At 42.9% G+C, this 15,467-nt stretch overlaps 1 protein-coding gene across 3 annotated transcripts in view; it reads left to right on the top strand.

Annotated features, from left to right (window-relative positions):
* The window catches only part of LOC122557414 (mastermind-like protein 2), a 495,777-nt gene that overhangs the window by 364,969 nt on the left and 115,341 nt on the right, over positions 1-15,467 (top strand). The window contains exon 1 of one of the 3 annotated variants that reach the window (XM_087991875.1): positions 6,752-6,999. The exons of 1 other annotated variant lie outside the window; for it this stretch is intronic. In XM_087991875.1, the coding sequence (XP_087848001.1) occupies positions 6,946-6,999 (54 nt within the window). In that variant the 5' untranslated portion in view covers positions 6,752-6,945. Of the gene's footprint in view, positions 1-6,751; positions 7,000-9,874; positions 10,060-15,467 lie in introns of those variants that run through there. One more of the 3 variants, XM_087991877.1, reaches the window with a different exon arrangement.

Here is a 15,467-nt window from a genome sequence, read left to right as displayed (position 1 = left end):
AAAGTTTAGAGGGATTTGGGCCAAATACAGGCAGTTTAGTTTAGGAAACCTGATCAGCATGGACAAGTTGGGCCGAAGGGCATGCTTCCATGCTGTATGCCTCTATAACATAGGAAATAGAAGCAGGAGTAGGCCATTCGGCCCATTGGGCATGCTCTGTCATTCAATAACACCATAGCTGATCTGGCTGTGACCTCAATTTCACTTTCCGAAGCTGACCCCTAACCGGGGACTTCCTTATGGATCAAAAATCTGTCTAACTTCACCTTGAATATAGACAAAGACTCTGAAATGCAATGAGGCACCTTTTTAATTTTTTTGATAGCACTTTTAAAATGGCTATATAAATAGGATTCACAGTTTATTGCAGGTAGGAAAGCTGCCAAAAATAACAACAATAATTACAAACTATAATGCTTATGTGCAGTCTTCCTGATATTCAGTTTTTATTCCCTGAATTCAGGTCAGAAAGTTAATCAGAATCAACAGTAACTAAATTTATTTTAGGGTCAAAGGCTTGGAATCAGAAAAGTTGTATAGTTGATAAAATAATTTTGAAATACATGTATGCAATATTTAAGTCATGAAGAATTGTATTGTTAAAAGGTGTTGATGTGCATCATTTGACTTGCTGTCAGCATTTCTTCCCTTGCAGAGTTTGTTTAGCTATCTCTAGTGAATAAAAGGGGGCTAAAGTTGAACTCTATGTGAACCTGGCAATTGGTATGAGTGAGATGCACCCTCACTATAAACAGGGAAAGCATCATTGCAGAAAGCACTCAGTCATTGATGACGTTCCAGGTTTTAGTCAGCATCACCCATGGCTTAGTGTGTAGCACAGTTGCCTCTGAGTCACAGATTCTGGGACCAGATCCCACTCCTTTCCAGGGGTTGAGTGCAAAAGTCAAGATTGACAATCTCTTAGAATCCCTACAGTATGGAAATAGGTCCTTCAGCCCAACAAGTCCACACCAACCCTCTGAAGAGTATCCCACCCAAACCCATTCCTCTACATTTACCCCTGACGAGTGCACCTAACCTGCACACCCCTGAACATTATGGGGCAATTCAGCTTGGCCAATTCATCTTTGGATTGTGGGAGGAAACCAGAGCACCAGGAGGAAAACCAGGCAGACACGGGGAGAATGTGCAAACTCCACACAGACAGTCACCTGAGGATGGAATCAAACCCAGGTCCCTGGCGTTGTGAGGCAGCAGTGCTAACCACTGAGCCACCATTCTGCCCTGTTAGTGCTGCACTGTTGGAGATGTGGCCTTGCAGGTGAGGTGTTAAACTAAAGCCCCTTCTGCTAGTTTAGGTACATGGGAACTGACCAACATTTATCCCTCACTCAACATCTCTGAAGCAAATTATCTTGCCAATATTGTATTGCAGCTTGTGGGAGCTTGCTGTGCAAAATTGGCCACTGAATTTCCCACATTACAACAGTGATTATATTTCAAACACATTTCATTGACTGTAAAGCGCTTTGAAGCATCTTGTCATTGTGAAAAGAGCTAAATAAATACAAGGTTTTATTTACAAAAAATGTATTTCGATAGTGTCTTTCTTGCCCTTAGTATGACCCCAGATACATCATGTGCCAATTAAGTATTTTTGATGGGTAGTCACTGTTATAATTTGTGCAGGTTCCTACAAATAGAATCAAGGTGGATGACCAGATAATCTGTTTTAATTCTGTTATTAAGATTAATGTTGGCTAAGCCACTGAAAGAATCCATCATACTGCACATATCCTGCTTCTTAGCATAGTTTGTTCAAATCTTTCGCACTCATCTGAGGGGCACAGGTAGCCTTGGTTCACTGTTTCCTCTGAAAGGTGGTGCCACCAACACTCCCACAATGCGATAAATTTATCTTGAATCACTGGGGTGGTTTCAGGACCAATATTCCTGCCCTACCAGTGGTGAAGGACATCTTACTGTGGATTGGACATGTCTTCAAGCAGAGAATTGAAGAAAAGGTGATGTTTAGATCAAGTGGTCAGTCTGTGGAAAAAGACTATCTGGTTTCACTCCGACTTTGGAATTTGTCTATTCGAGCACTAAATTAAAAGCAGGGTTTGTGGCACTACTTGATACAATTGAACAGTAGAGTCATAGAGTAAGAGAGAGTTTCCAGCACAGAAACAGACCCTTCAGTCCATCCCGTCCATGCTGACCAGATATCCCAAATTAATCTAATCCTATTTGCCAGCAGTTGGCCCAAATCCATCTAACCTCTTCCAATGCATATACCCATCCAAATGCCTTTTAAATGTTGTACTTGTACCAGCCACCATCACGTCCTCTAGCAACTCATTCCATAGATGCATCACCCTCTGTGTGAAAAGGTTGCCCCTTCAGGTCCCTTTTAAATATTTTCCCTCTCACTGTAAACCTATACCTTCTAGTTCTGGATTCCCCCACTCCAGGGAAAAGACCTTGTCTATTTACCCTATCCATGCCCCTCATGGTGTTATAAACATCTATAAAGTCACCCTTTAGCCTTGACATTCCAGGGAAAACAGCCCCAGTCTATTCAGCCTCTCCCGATGTCTCAAACCTTTTAATCCTGGCAACATCCTTGTAAATTCTTTTTTGAACCCTTTCAAGTTTCACAACTTCCTTCCTATAGGAAGGAGATCAGAATTGCACACAATATTCCAAAAGTGGCCTAATCAATGTCCTGTACAGCCGCAACATGACCTTGTTGAGTTGAGGCGAGGGAGAAATTGAGCACTATTGCAAGAGGCAAATAGCCTCATTTTAGTAATGGATAGAATAAGGCTTTAAAGTATGCCTCAGGGTAAAAGCAAACATCCAGGTTTGCTCCACCCCCCCTCCCATTTCTCTCTCAGCCTCCTTGGGCCACCCCCTCATTCCTGATGAAGAGCTTATGCTCGAAACATCGATCCTCCTGGTCCTCGGATGCTATCTGACCAGCTGTGCTTTTCCAGCACCCCACTCTTTGACTTTTGTCTGAACTAGCCTCAGGAGGTGGCTAGGGAAAGGGTGTCAATAGCATTTTTATTGTGAGATTTGGAGAATGGAAATATTGTCCCATGTGGGGGTGGCTTGGGTTTATATACAATGGTTTCTCTGGTCTCTGTAGCTTCCAGCAGCTCCAAGCCTGCCCAGATACTGCATTTGTCAATTCTAGCCTTTTCAGCAAACACGATTAAATCTCATGTTTGAATTAATCCACTATGAGTGGTCAAACTTGTTTGAGCAAATTTTCAGCCAATCAGCAAGGATGTTTAGCAGTTCAGCATACCAGTGTTATGGAATGCGACATGGTTCAATCTCACACTGAGACCTATTCATGAAGATTTCACCGAAGTCAGTTATTCAGAAGAAGCAAACATGGATGGACATAACTGACCAGAAACCAGTATTAGCCATCTCAGCTATGACCCCCAGTTGATAGCACTCTCACCACCGAGTCAGAAAACTGTTGGGAGGTTAAGTGGGTTTAAGAGCAAAATATCTATGCTGACTCAACAGTGCGGTACCAAGCAAGCCTTCACTGTCAGAGGTACTGTCTTTCCAGTGACATGCTGGACCATTTGCCTTTTTGGATAGTGACAAAGGATCCTGTGACAATGTTTTGACATGGAAACAGAGGTATTCTGTTTGGTGTCTTGACCAACATTCATCCCTGGAATAACATCACTACAGTAGATCAACTGGTCTTTGCATTATTATTATGGGAGCTTTCTGTTCACTAATTGTCTTTTACATTTTGTAAATTGGCTACACTTTAAAAAGTTCTTCATTCAAACGAGGTTTGGATAAGTGTTTTTGAAGGAAAATAATTTAATGAGTAATGGTGAATACAGGGGAGTGGAATTAATTGAATAGTTCCACCATAGACATGATGGCTGAATGGCTAATGCAGACTGACTCAGGTACTGTGTGATTATAGTATTGTCAGAGGTATCAACAACACCCCATGGTGATCTTTCAAAGATCCGGGGTGTTATCTCCAGTGTCTTGTCAGTGTTTGTCCCACTCTAAACATCATAAAAACACAGATGATATAGTCATTATCACATTGTTTTTCCTCCTGAAAGTATGCCATACCTAATTCGCTAATATTTAATGCACATCCCTAATGGCACTTGAGAAGGTGGTAGTGAGCTGCCTTCTTGAAACCCTGCAGTAATCTGATGTTGGTAGACTCACGGTGCTCTCAGAGAGGATTTTGATCTGACGACACTGAAGGAAGTATGGTATAATTCTGAGTCTGAATGGTATTTGACTTGGAGGGAATCTTGCAAGCAGTGGTTGTAGAGGTCTCGGGTTTGGGAAATAATGTTGAAGGTGCCTTGGTGAGTTGCTGTGTATCTTACGTTACAACAGTGACAACGTTTCATTAACAATTAGCTGCAAAATCCTTTAGGAGGGCCTAAGGTTGTGAGGGGTGTGATATAAATGTAGACTCTTTATTTTGTTAATCCTCTCAAAACAAGAGAGAAAGCTCCCATAATGTACTTGTGCAAACCTTTTGGGCAGATTACACAATCTGAATCTGAATCTGAAACAAGCACTTACTAAATGTAAAAAAAAGCTCCAACAGTTAAATATCTGAGAATGTGAGGCTCTTCTGGAAAAATATTTTCTGTTGACCAGCCAGGCAGACTGGTGGATGGGTTCCAAGTCATCTGGAATCAGGGACACTCAGATCTTTAAAGATTTGGCTCACTGCTCCTGCATTAATGAGCTATCTGTTCCCTGATCCAAACTAGAGGCTTTGGTCTATTTTCACAGGCCAACAAGGGTTGCCCTAGTGTCATCAAACAAGAATCAACAGAACAAATTCCCCTTTTAAGGCACCAACAAATGTAAGGAAGGAATGAATGGGAGAATCAACCTAAACATTTCCCACCCAAAGCACAATAAAACTCTCAATAAAAGCAAATGGTAGCTTCTGAACTGAACCATCATGTTGTTCTTTGTGTTATTTCATCCACCATCTTTAACACTCATTTTCTCCACTACTGGTACAGTATGTCTGCATTGTGAGCCATTTACCAGAAACAGTGCAGCCATGTGTCAAACTCCTTTGCCAGTTTCTTTCAGACCTGTGACTTCTACCACCTAAGAGGACAAGGGCATGAGAACAACACCACCTGCAATTTCCCCTCCAAACCACACACCATCCTGACTTGGAACATTTAGGTGATGCTCGGTCAAAACCTCCCTCCCTAGCAGCACTGTGGGAGTACCTATGCCATAAAAACTACAGGAAGGTAGCTGCCTCCACCTTCTCAAGTTCAACTGGGGTTGAACACATGTTATAACCTGTAGTGCCCAACAATCAATAAAGGCCTGATGCATACCATCAAGAGTTTGGAACGGAAGGGGGAATTACACGGTATTAACAACACAGAAACAGGCAAACAGCCCAACCAGTCTTGGGTGTGCTTTGAAGGTGGGCATGAGGAAATTACTGACATAATAGAAGCCTCTGAAGACCAGTGGATACCACAGGGGCTAGGATGAACCAACACCCTTAACAATGACATTTTGATACAATTTTGAAGAGTTAAATCCGTTAATTGCTTCTATCCCCAGATGCTACCAGACCTGCTGAGTTTCTCCATTACTTTCTGTTTTTATTTCAGCTTGAAATACACAGCGAGTGGTTTGGGTCTGGAAAGCACTGCCTGTATGATTATAAGTAGGGTCAATGAGGGAATTGAAACTGAGAAAAAATATACAGAGGAAAGGTGCGGAGTGGCTCGACGTGAATTGCTCCCTCAGAGCCAGCACAGCTATGATAGACTGACTGGCCTCTTTCTGTTCTGTAACAAATCGGTGATTATATTTTGGTCAAAACAGATGACCTAGCACTTGTCCTGCTGCTGTCTGTGGGATCTTGCTATGCACAAACTACCTGCTGCCTTTCCTGCTTCCAACAGCAATTGTAACTCATTGGCCGCAGTATATCCTGTGAAAGGTGCTATGCAAATGAAGGTCTTCATTTTCTGCTGCATCCACACAAGGAATTAAGGGATAAGGGGACAGTGTGGGTAAGTGGTGTTGAAATGCCCATCAGCCATGATTGAATGGCAGAGTGGACTCGATGGGCCAAATGGCCTTACTTCCACTCCTATTTCTCGCCTCATCCAGCACCCCCCTCCCCCACACACACACACCTGTATCTAGCCCTTTGGGATTTTCCTCCTCACTTTTGATCATAGGATGAACAGCCAGGGAAGGCAAGTCCACAACAGGACATAGGTTTAGGGTGAGAGGGGCAAGGTTTAAAAGGGACCTGTGGGACAACTTTTTCACTCAGAGGGTGGTGCGTGTATGGAATGAGCTGCCAGAGAAAGTGGTACAATTACAACATTAAAAAGGCATTTGGATGGGTATATGAATAGGAAGAGTTTAGAGGGATAAGGGCCAAACGCTGGCAAATGGGACGAGATAGGATATCTGGACGAGTTGGACCGAAGGGTCAGTTTCCATGCTTGTACGGCTCGATGATTCATTCCCGCCTCTCTCCTACGCTGCTTCGCAGGACTACTGTGCCCAGAGTGCTTTTCAAGGAGACTGTCTTGTGCAACTCACTGGCGCACACCCATCCATTCCCTGTCCCTCTCCCCTCCCCATTGCGATCACCGTGGTACCGGCCTCCCTGCTTGACGTGATGCCGGAGCTGCCCTATGGAGACCGAGCTGAGTGGTTCAGCTCCGCCTGCTGCTCAGGAAGCTGTAGGCTGATGTTAATGTAGTCGGCACGATTCAGGGGGAGAGAGAGTGAGTGAGTGAGTGAGACACACAACGCAGACACACACAGAATTACCAGCAGCTGCTCGCTCAGGGTAGCAAGCCGTGGAATGAACTTGTCGGAGACTTGAGAAGGGTAGTAACAGTAGCAATAGTCCGTTACTCTACTCCAAAGTGGATTTTAAGCCTGAGCGAACATTGCAAGATGCTGCTGGTCTCTCAGCGGGTTGAAGCACCTCGCATGGAGCAGCACATCTCGGTGAGTACAATCCCCCAACTTGCCTTTTATTTAAAAAAAAATCTTCCGCACCGGCTTGTCTGCTGCTCAGGTCAATTTGAAGATTGAAAGAAAGAGAATCGGATGAGAGAGGAAAAGAGAGAGTGGGAGAGAGAGAGAGAGACTGATCCTGTGTAGTTAGAAATCTCCGAAGAACAGTAAGAGCCGAGAGGGCTAAACAAAATCCCTTTAGAAAGCAGCATCGCGTCGTGGATAACCAGAATTAATCCAGACTGAGGGAGTTTGTCGTTCGTATGATTTTTTTTTAAAAAGCAGTGAAATCTCAATAGGTTCGTCCAGCATCAGCTCCCCCCGGGGGGCACTCTCTCCAGTGACAATCACTAAATGTTGCGAAAGATGTGTGTGTGTCTGTATAAATATATTTCCTGTTTTTGTCTATTGTGATCCATCTCGGCGTCTGGCACCTTGTAGTTTATCTGTGTAATTAATAATCTGTTAGCAGCTTCCGATTCAAGAACAGGCGGGGGAGAAGAAACTGCAGGCTGGTTTATCCAGGATTAGGAATGGCTGCGCAGGGATTAAAGAGGATTTTATTATTTTTGAAACTAGCAATAAACTCTTGTTCTATAAACATTGCTTTTGTGTCGCCCTCGCTCAGTCACTCACCCTCTCAATCACTCTCTCTCCAGTTTGGGGATGTGTATTGGCCAGAGATTTTTTTTTCCCTTTTTTTTGAAAATGTGGTTGATTTTGAAGGAGCCAGCAACAAGCCCCTCTTTGTCTCTCGTTATCAGTGGGGTGTCATCAGTGTCTGAGGCGGACAGGTTACCTGGGGAGAAACGATCACGAAGAAGATTTAAATGCCTTTTTTAAAGGAACGAAGGCTTCTAGTTCGTTCTAAATTTCCTGGCGCGCTCACACACTCTCGAGAAGGGATGCGTTTTGTTGTCAAACTGCAGCGGCGTCTAGCTCTTATTGTTGTGTATTAGGATCGTATGCAATTGGTGTTTTTTTTTAAGAAAGCAAATTGTGTGTGTGTTTGATATGGTCAGTTGATCTTGGGTTGTGAAGTTGAATAAGGACGTGGTGGGAAGATCATTCTGACCCAAGAATACTGGATTAACTTCGGTTTGATTTCTCATTTTCACACAAGAAAATCATTGTTGCAGATGTGTGTTTTTTTTTCAAATAGAAACGGGCCAGTGTTTGTTGTTAACTCCTGTCGTCCATTGGTTCTCGGTTGTAACATTTCAGCACAGATTTTTTTTCTCTTGTGTAGCTAAAGAGGGCTGGACTGAGAGGGTGGGGGGAGGGAGGGAGCCGGGCTGTGTTTAAATCTTCCGAAACTTGTGGATCGGGAACAGGAGGAGACACACGCAGAGCGAGAGAGAGAAAAAAATCGCCCCCCTTATTACAGCGAAGGGGAAGCAGCGTTTAGTGTGCGGCTGGTGGCGGGCCTCTGGTATCTGTGTGGGGCTGGGTTTATGATAATGAAGTTTGCAAATGGCCTGCACTCTCGGAGCCGCGGAATATTGAGTCACCCAGATTAAAGTTGGAGAAGTGAACACTTATTCATTCAGCGAGGTGACGGCGGGGGGAGTTGCGCTGTTTCCGTGCAGAGTGCCCTTGAATGTACGTCACATTTACTCTGGCTCCCAGGAAACCGAGCAGAATGGGAGCTCAGAGCTGAAGGAGGTGGCCCCAGAAATAACAATCACAGAAAACCTGAGGCAGTGTTTCAAAACATTCTCCCTCTCCCCTCCTCCCTCTCCTTTTTAAAAAATATCCTCTTGGCTCCCTACATGTTTTGAATCACAGCCCTAGGAACCGAGAGTGTGAGGTTTTCTCTTTGATCTTTATTTGGGAGCTAATTCCAATTTTGTTCTCTGTTTCAAAAAGAGATTGCAATCATTTGCAAGATGATTTTTTTATGCCTATACATATTGTAAAGAACGCCCCCGGGATGTAAAGAGGGCCTGTGAAATGTACTGACAAGTACATAATGCAATCTGAATTTGCTGATATTTCATATTACCGCCCAGTTATTGCTGAGGGCACTCCAGCTATTGTGTCTTTAAAGTGAGCAGGCTTCAGTGTCTGAGTCTGAAGTGCTGAGAGATGTAGGCCTATCGAAAAGGCAGGTTACAGAGGGGTGGAAGGGAGTTACATTCTGATTTCATATTTTAATGGGAGGAAGCTTTCAGTCTCTCTCTCTGGTGAGTTCCATATCCTGTATTGCTCTAGCTTTACATTAAGTATTGGAACCGCTCACTGCAGCATATGGGCCCCGAAGTGGAGAGGAGGCTGGCATGGCCTTGAACCTAACTGGGCAGCTGTTTCCTGCCATCACAGGGAACATGTGAGGTTCCATTGAAGGAACCGGGCTCGGACGAATATTGGCTGGACTCAGGGGGTAGAGGGAGCCTGGGCTCTGGTCTTGTGCGTGGGAAGTAACGATGCACTGACTGAATGCAACTCCAATTTAGGAAGCATGACTTTTACTTATTTTTTAAAAAAGTAATGTTTTCCTGCTGACGTGCATGGCAGGGTTGTGTGGGTTGGAAACGTCACTGATCTTCCAAAGGCTTTAGGCGGAAGTATGTCTCCAGTGTATTCGAGTCAGTGTCTGGCAGTGTCAATGTTTCCTCTTGTTTGTGTCACATCTCGAGTTGCCCCATTTACAGCACAGCAGATCCTCGCTCTCCGCGCAGATATGATCGCTCACTCGGTATTTTTAGTGACGAAATCTCAACCGTGGCTTTAAACCGATCCCAACCCCTTTCAAGGGTCAGTACTTAATTGCATAACGACGCCCGGTCAAAGGGCAGTCATTTGTGAACTGCCATAAAGGGATTATTATGGTGTTTCAAACAGGATCTAGAATGTGTGCGGTTTAAGATATATTCCCATGTTTGGGCCAACCATGATGCGTCGCTTTCACTTCTTCTGCCTTGGGTGCTGCAGACACATTCGCCTGTATTGTCTTCAAATGTATCATGGAGCAATGTTTGTTTTCTCTACACGAATAACAATCTATCCAGTATTTTGGATTAGTGGTGCTGGAAGAGCACAGCAGTTCAGGTAGCATCTTTACCTAGTCTATCCAGTATTACTGCTTTTTTGCTTTGCTCTTATTGAGTGGTAATTTGCCTCTGAAAATCCTTGCCTATGGCAAGATTCTAGATTTTAGTGATAATGTTCCTGTGAAGCATCTTGCAACATTAAAAGGCGCCAAATAAATGTACATCACACACTCGCAACAAATAAGTTCATTGTCATAACAGTGGCAGGAAAACGCCGCGCTACTTATTTATCCAGAGGTACACTGGCATTCTCTGGAATTGGTCACGTGGGAACTTCTCCAACCCACTAATCATCAGAAGTCTAACAATAATTGAGTACCTGGACTATCTGTTCATATCTCTGTACCTCAGGCATTGCAACATGACAGTGTCAGTCTGGACTATCTGTTCATATGTGTCCTCTAGACAATGCAACATTGCAGTATCAGTCTGGACTATCTGTTCATATCTCTGTACCTCTGACAGTGTCAGTCTGGACTACCTGTTCATATGTGTCCCTTAGACAGTGCAACATGACAGTATCAGTCTGGACTATCTGTTCATATCTCTGTACCTCAGACAGTGCAACATGACAGTGTCAGGATTGGGTACAAATAAGGACTGCAGATGCTGGACACCAGAGTCTAGATTAGAGTGGTGCTGAAAAAGCACAGCAGGTCAGGCAGCATCCAAGGAGCAGGAGTCTGGACTACCTGTTCATATCTACTTGTTCAGGTAGTGTAGACTGACACTGTCATATTTGAGATTGTGGTACTGGAAAAACACAGCAGGTCAGGTATCATCTGAGGAGTAGAAGAATCAACGTTTCGGGCATAAGCCCTTCCTCAGGAAGGTACAGATATGAACAGGTAGTCCAGGCTGACATTGTCGTGTTGCACTGTCTGAGGGACAGTTGTTTCCATGAGACATTAAACTTGAGGCCCCCTCTCTCCTTTGAATACGTGTAAAAGTTGGTATGGCACTCATTCAGTAAAGGGCTTGGGAGTTCTTGATACCTTCAAACCACATCACTAAAGTATTATCTACTCATTAATACATTATTGATTGTGGGATTTTTTTTTGCTGTGTGCAGTTTCCTACATTACAACACATGTCTACATTTCAAAAGTACTTAATTAGTTGTAAAGTGTTTTGGGAGAAGAGGCTATGAGAAACTCTATATGAAGTGAATTTTTTAAAAAATGAACATTAAATTGTAACCAAAGAGCTTTCTTTTTAAAAAAAAAACTTTGGATTCGAGCAAATAGCTGCATAACTGCAGAAAACTGGACTCCAGCATGGGTAGCATGTGATGACAAGCCACGCAAAGAATCTATTCCATCCCAGGCATCAGTGACCTCATAGTCACTTGGTGCTGTACTTAATAGCCTGGCAGTTTGGAATGAGACTTCAGTCGGAATCTTACGAGTTGCTGGGTCTGAAATGGTACACATGTGAGTCATGGTTGTTTATATTTCTTTTGCATTCTAAGTGCCCCTAACTGGGTACAGAACATTTCCTCCTTGTACCCCTGTACAAGCCAGGCAGTAATGTGATGCCATCTCTCTAATGTCCAGTTTGGGAGCCGGTTGCTACTTGAAAAGTGGCTGAGATTAAATTTAGTTGGTATGAATACCAGAAATAAAATTAGACCTGCAATGTAAAAAGGGATGTTGGTCGTTTTACAGGTGTCTAGACAGATAAGGGAATACAGTTGTGCTGGTAGTGTCATGCAGTTGTTTATTGACCTGCAAAAGCCATTACATTTTCTGTAAACTAATTCATGAATGTTTTCATTCCAAGGTGTCCCATCAGTATGTTGAGCTCATGAACTTTCAAACTGACACGCAGAAACATTCTGCAAATGGTTGCAAGTACAATGTGTCAGGAAATCACTTCAACCCAGCAGTGGATAGAATAAAACAGTTTCAGATTGGATTTGTGTAGGGACATTTTCAATGTTATGGTGATAAGGGAGTAGAATGAGGCAGTGAGGCAGTTTAGTTTGGTTTACACTGATTGATATAGCCACATTCATTTCAAGTGGCCCATCATCCCTTTATCATGAAAACAAAACCAAAATACAGGTTAAACTTTTGCAGACTGTTTTGTGATTGGACCTACAATCTGCGTGAACTTTGTGGGGACAAAATCCGAGGACATAAATATCAGTCATTAATCAATCCAATAGGAAATTCAGAGGAAATGCCATTCCCTGGAGAATGGTGAGAATGAGGAACTCACTACCACATGGGGTAGTTGACAGAAGTGGCTTTGAGGTTTTTAACAGGAAACTAGGTAGCTACATGAAGGGGAAAGGACTGAAAAGGTATGCTGGTGGGGTGAAATGAATAAAGATGCGAGCAGGTTGATGTTGACCAGAAACACTGGTGAGGGCGGCTGAATGGCCTGTTGCTGTGTCATTCCTTCTTGCAATCCTATTGAACCCCTTAGGCACTGATATTCATATATTTCAGCGGAAGTCTATTGAGCTCAGCCTGCCTGCCTGAATCAGCCCTGTATAAAAGGACAGCAAATGTCATTTTAGTCTACATTGTCTTGTCAGGTATACATTTGGAGCCAGACCCCAGTGCCTCAGTACATCTCCCTTTAGTTTACACCAACAAATGGTAATCAGACTTGGTTGCTTTTTTTGGAATGTAATAGAGAGGACTGAAATGTATCAGAAACAGACATAATAAGTCACCCATTTGTCTTGTTTAACTCATGTCATTTAACTTAACTGGTAATTCTCTAATTTTAAATGAATAATCATCTTTGCTGGGTATAATTGGAAGACAGCTTGATCTGAGCAGAAAGACTAGGTGTTTTGGGAAATGCAATACAGAGAGCATGCATAAGACAAAGCCACATGTCACTGGCTAGGAAAAGAAATGATCGATGAACAGGGACTGGTTACTATGGATCACCACAATAAACCAATCCCTCTGTCACTCAAAGGTAACCTTGGTAGCACCGTTGAAGTGCAGGATTTTTTTTTCCCCATGGAGCAGAATCACAGCCTACTGCATTTTGCCAGGCACAGAGCTTCTGTTTGATGCTTCTGACTTCGAACACCAGCTCTGAACCAGCCACTTAATGATAAGACAAATTGATGTGGGTTTTGAGGATTATTTCAGGTTCCCAATCCCGAAAAATGGATTTGCAAACATTCTGCCCTGACACCTTTTGAATCACTTCCTTTTACCACTTGGTGTTACTAAAGGTCAGGTTAGCATGCATGTTGCACTGCAAAAAAGTGAATTCACTTTGGGAAAAACTTTTGAAATTCTTCATTTTAATTTTGATTCTGGCTATCTTATGTCAATCTGCAGGGTGTACTGGGCTGATCTTTGCGTGCAAATTGCTTTGTTGTAAACATTGTCACAATCGAACAGCCTCCACTGCTATTTGTTTCAGACAATATATCAATAAGATCATTTGTATTTTCTTTAAGACAATAGTACCTGAGTGGGGGTCACTTAGCTGAGTTGGGTGGATGGCTGCTTTGTGATACAGTGAAGTCAATTGTGTGGGTCTGATTCCTACTGAATGAGGAGCAGTCTCCTTCTCAACATCTCCCCTCATCTGAGGTATGGTGATCTGCAACATAAACCACCATTCAAATGAGAGAGTACTCCCATGGACAGTTGAGACTAGGGCAACTTTATGTTTAGGCGAAAGTGAGCACTACAGATGCTGGAGATTAGAGTCAATATTAGAGTGGTGCTGGAAATGCACAGCATGTCAGGCAACATCCGAGGAGCAGGAAAATCGACGTTTCGGGCTGTGCATTTCCAGCACCACTCTAATCTCAACTTTATATGTAAGTAGCTGAAAATGTGTTGGTGGAAAAGCGCAGCAGGTCAGGGCATGAGTCCGATTCTCCTGTTCCTTTGATGCTGCCTGACCTGCTGCGCTTTTCCAGCAACACATTTTCAGCTCTGATCTCCAGCATCTGCAGTCCTCACTTTCTCCTTTATGTGTAAGTACCTGGGTTACATTAGTAATAGAATGTACAGGAAAACATGCAAGCTCATTGGAATAGGCTCAAAAAGCCTCTCAACAACGCACATACATATTGTTTTCAAAAAAGCACCTGGTATTTTTGAAAGCAAATCAGAGTGAAGTTCCCACCCTTTATCCTCTTGTTATTTGAATAGCATTGCTAATGCAGATTTGTTTGTATTTAAGTATTAGAAGTGATGAGATTATTAGTGTAATTTTTCAGTTTTTAAAACAATGTACCGAACTGTGGCCCCAAGCTTTTTGAAGATTTTTTTTAATTGAAGGAACAAGACTGTTTCTGATGTTTTTTCCGTTTTTAAATAATTTGTACACGCGTTCCCTACCAGGCATATTTCTAGGTCAAACACTTACTATACTTACCTTGAACGTATTACTGGTGCCATCTCCCTATTAACAGCCTGCTAATTGAATTACAGGCTCAAGCACGCTGTGTGTTCAGAGCAGTAGGCTTCCTTGAAGATAATTAGTTGAGAATGACTCTTGGAAGTTCTGCTGATTAACAGAAGATGTCACATTGGAAAGGTACACCGTGTGCCAAAGGTTAAGAACGGATTGTCTTTGCCCTGGATAACAGACATAAAACGGTGTGCAGTCCTCAGAATCTCCATGCTTCTAATTTGTGAAAATATTGGGAAGAAACAGCAGGTCTATCAGCCTCTGACACAAATCCAGGTCAAACTTGAGGAGAACCTCCTTATTCAGAACAATTTTGCTTTTTATCTCTTCCCAGACTTCGTATAATTCTTCACCCATCCCATTTCTTCAATTAGATTTGTTTAGTTGAAGCAGTTTTTTTGCAGTTCCATTGTTTAGCTAGCTATGTTGATATAAACGATATCGGAAGAATCAGGATTTAATCAACATAAGAATATTTCCTTTTTGGGCCTCCTATTTCTATTTTGATTGGACACAATAGCTGTAAAAAGGTGTGAGTTGACCTGGGTTCTGCCTGTAGTTCAATGGCACGTGATATGTACAGGAAAAATGTAGCAGTTGTGCCAAGTACATTCTCAAGTATACCTGCAAAAGTGCTTCATCTGCACAAGACTCCCCCCTCCCCCACCAGCCCCCACCCGTTTGCATGAAGAATAGCAATCAATGGTCAGAAATTAAGTTCCGCGATGAACTTGTCACTTGGAGCAGTGTATTGTTGAATCTTGTCGCTGAAGGTTTTTTCTTTGACTGACGACCCAGATCAGAGGGGAACACTATCCATTGAAAAGGAAAAGGGCTGGGACTGTTTTGGTGAGAGTTCTCGAATTTCCCAGATTGCATAGTGCGATTGGTTGGCCTCTGTATTTTATCTGACCGGCTTCGTTCCCCCCTCCCCTTCCAAGATCACAAATTTTAAAAAACTGGAAAAGCGTAGATGTCTAAATTGAAAATTCACCTGTTCCA

This window comes from Chiloscyllium plagiosum, unplaced genomic scaffold (genome assembly GCF_037043375.1).
Source record: "Chiloscyllium plagiosum isolate Xiang-an unplaced genomic scaffold, Cpla_swu_hap1 HiC_scaffold_11, whole genome shotgun sequence".
In the NCBI taxonomy this organism is placed as follows: domain Eukaryota; kingdom Metazoa; phylum Chordata; class Chondrichthyes; order Orectolobiformes; family Hemiscylliidae; genus Chiloscyllium; species Chiloscyllium plagiosum.
Note: the sequence above shows the minus strand (reverse complement) of the source record. Positions and strands in the feature narration are given on the sequence as shown.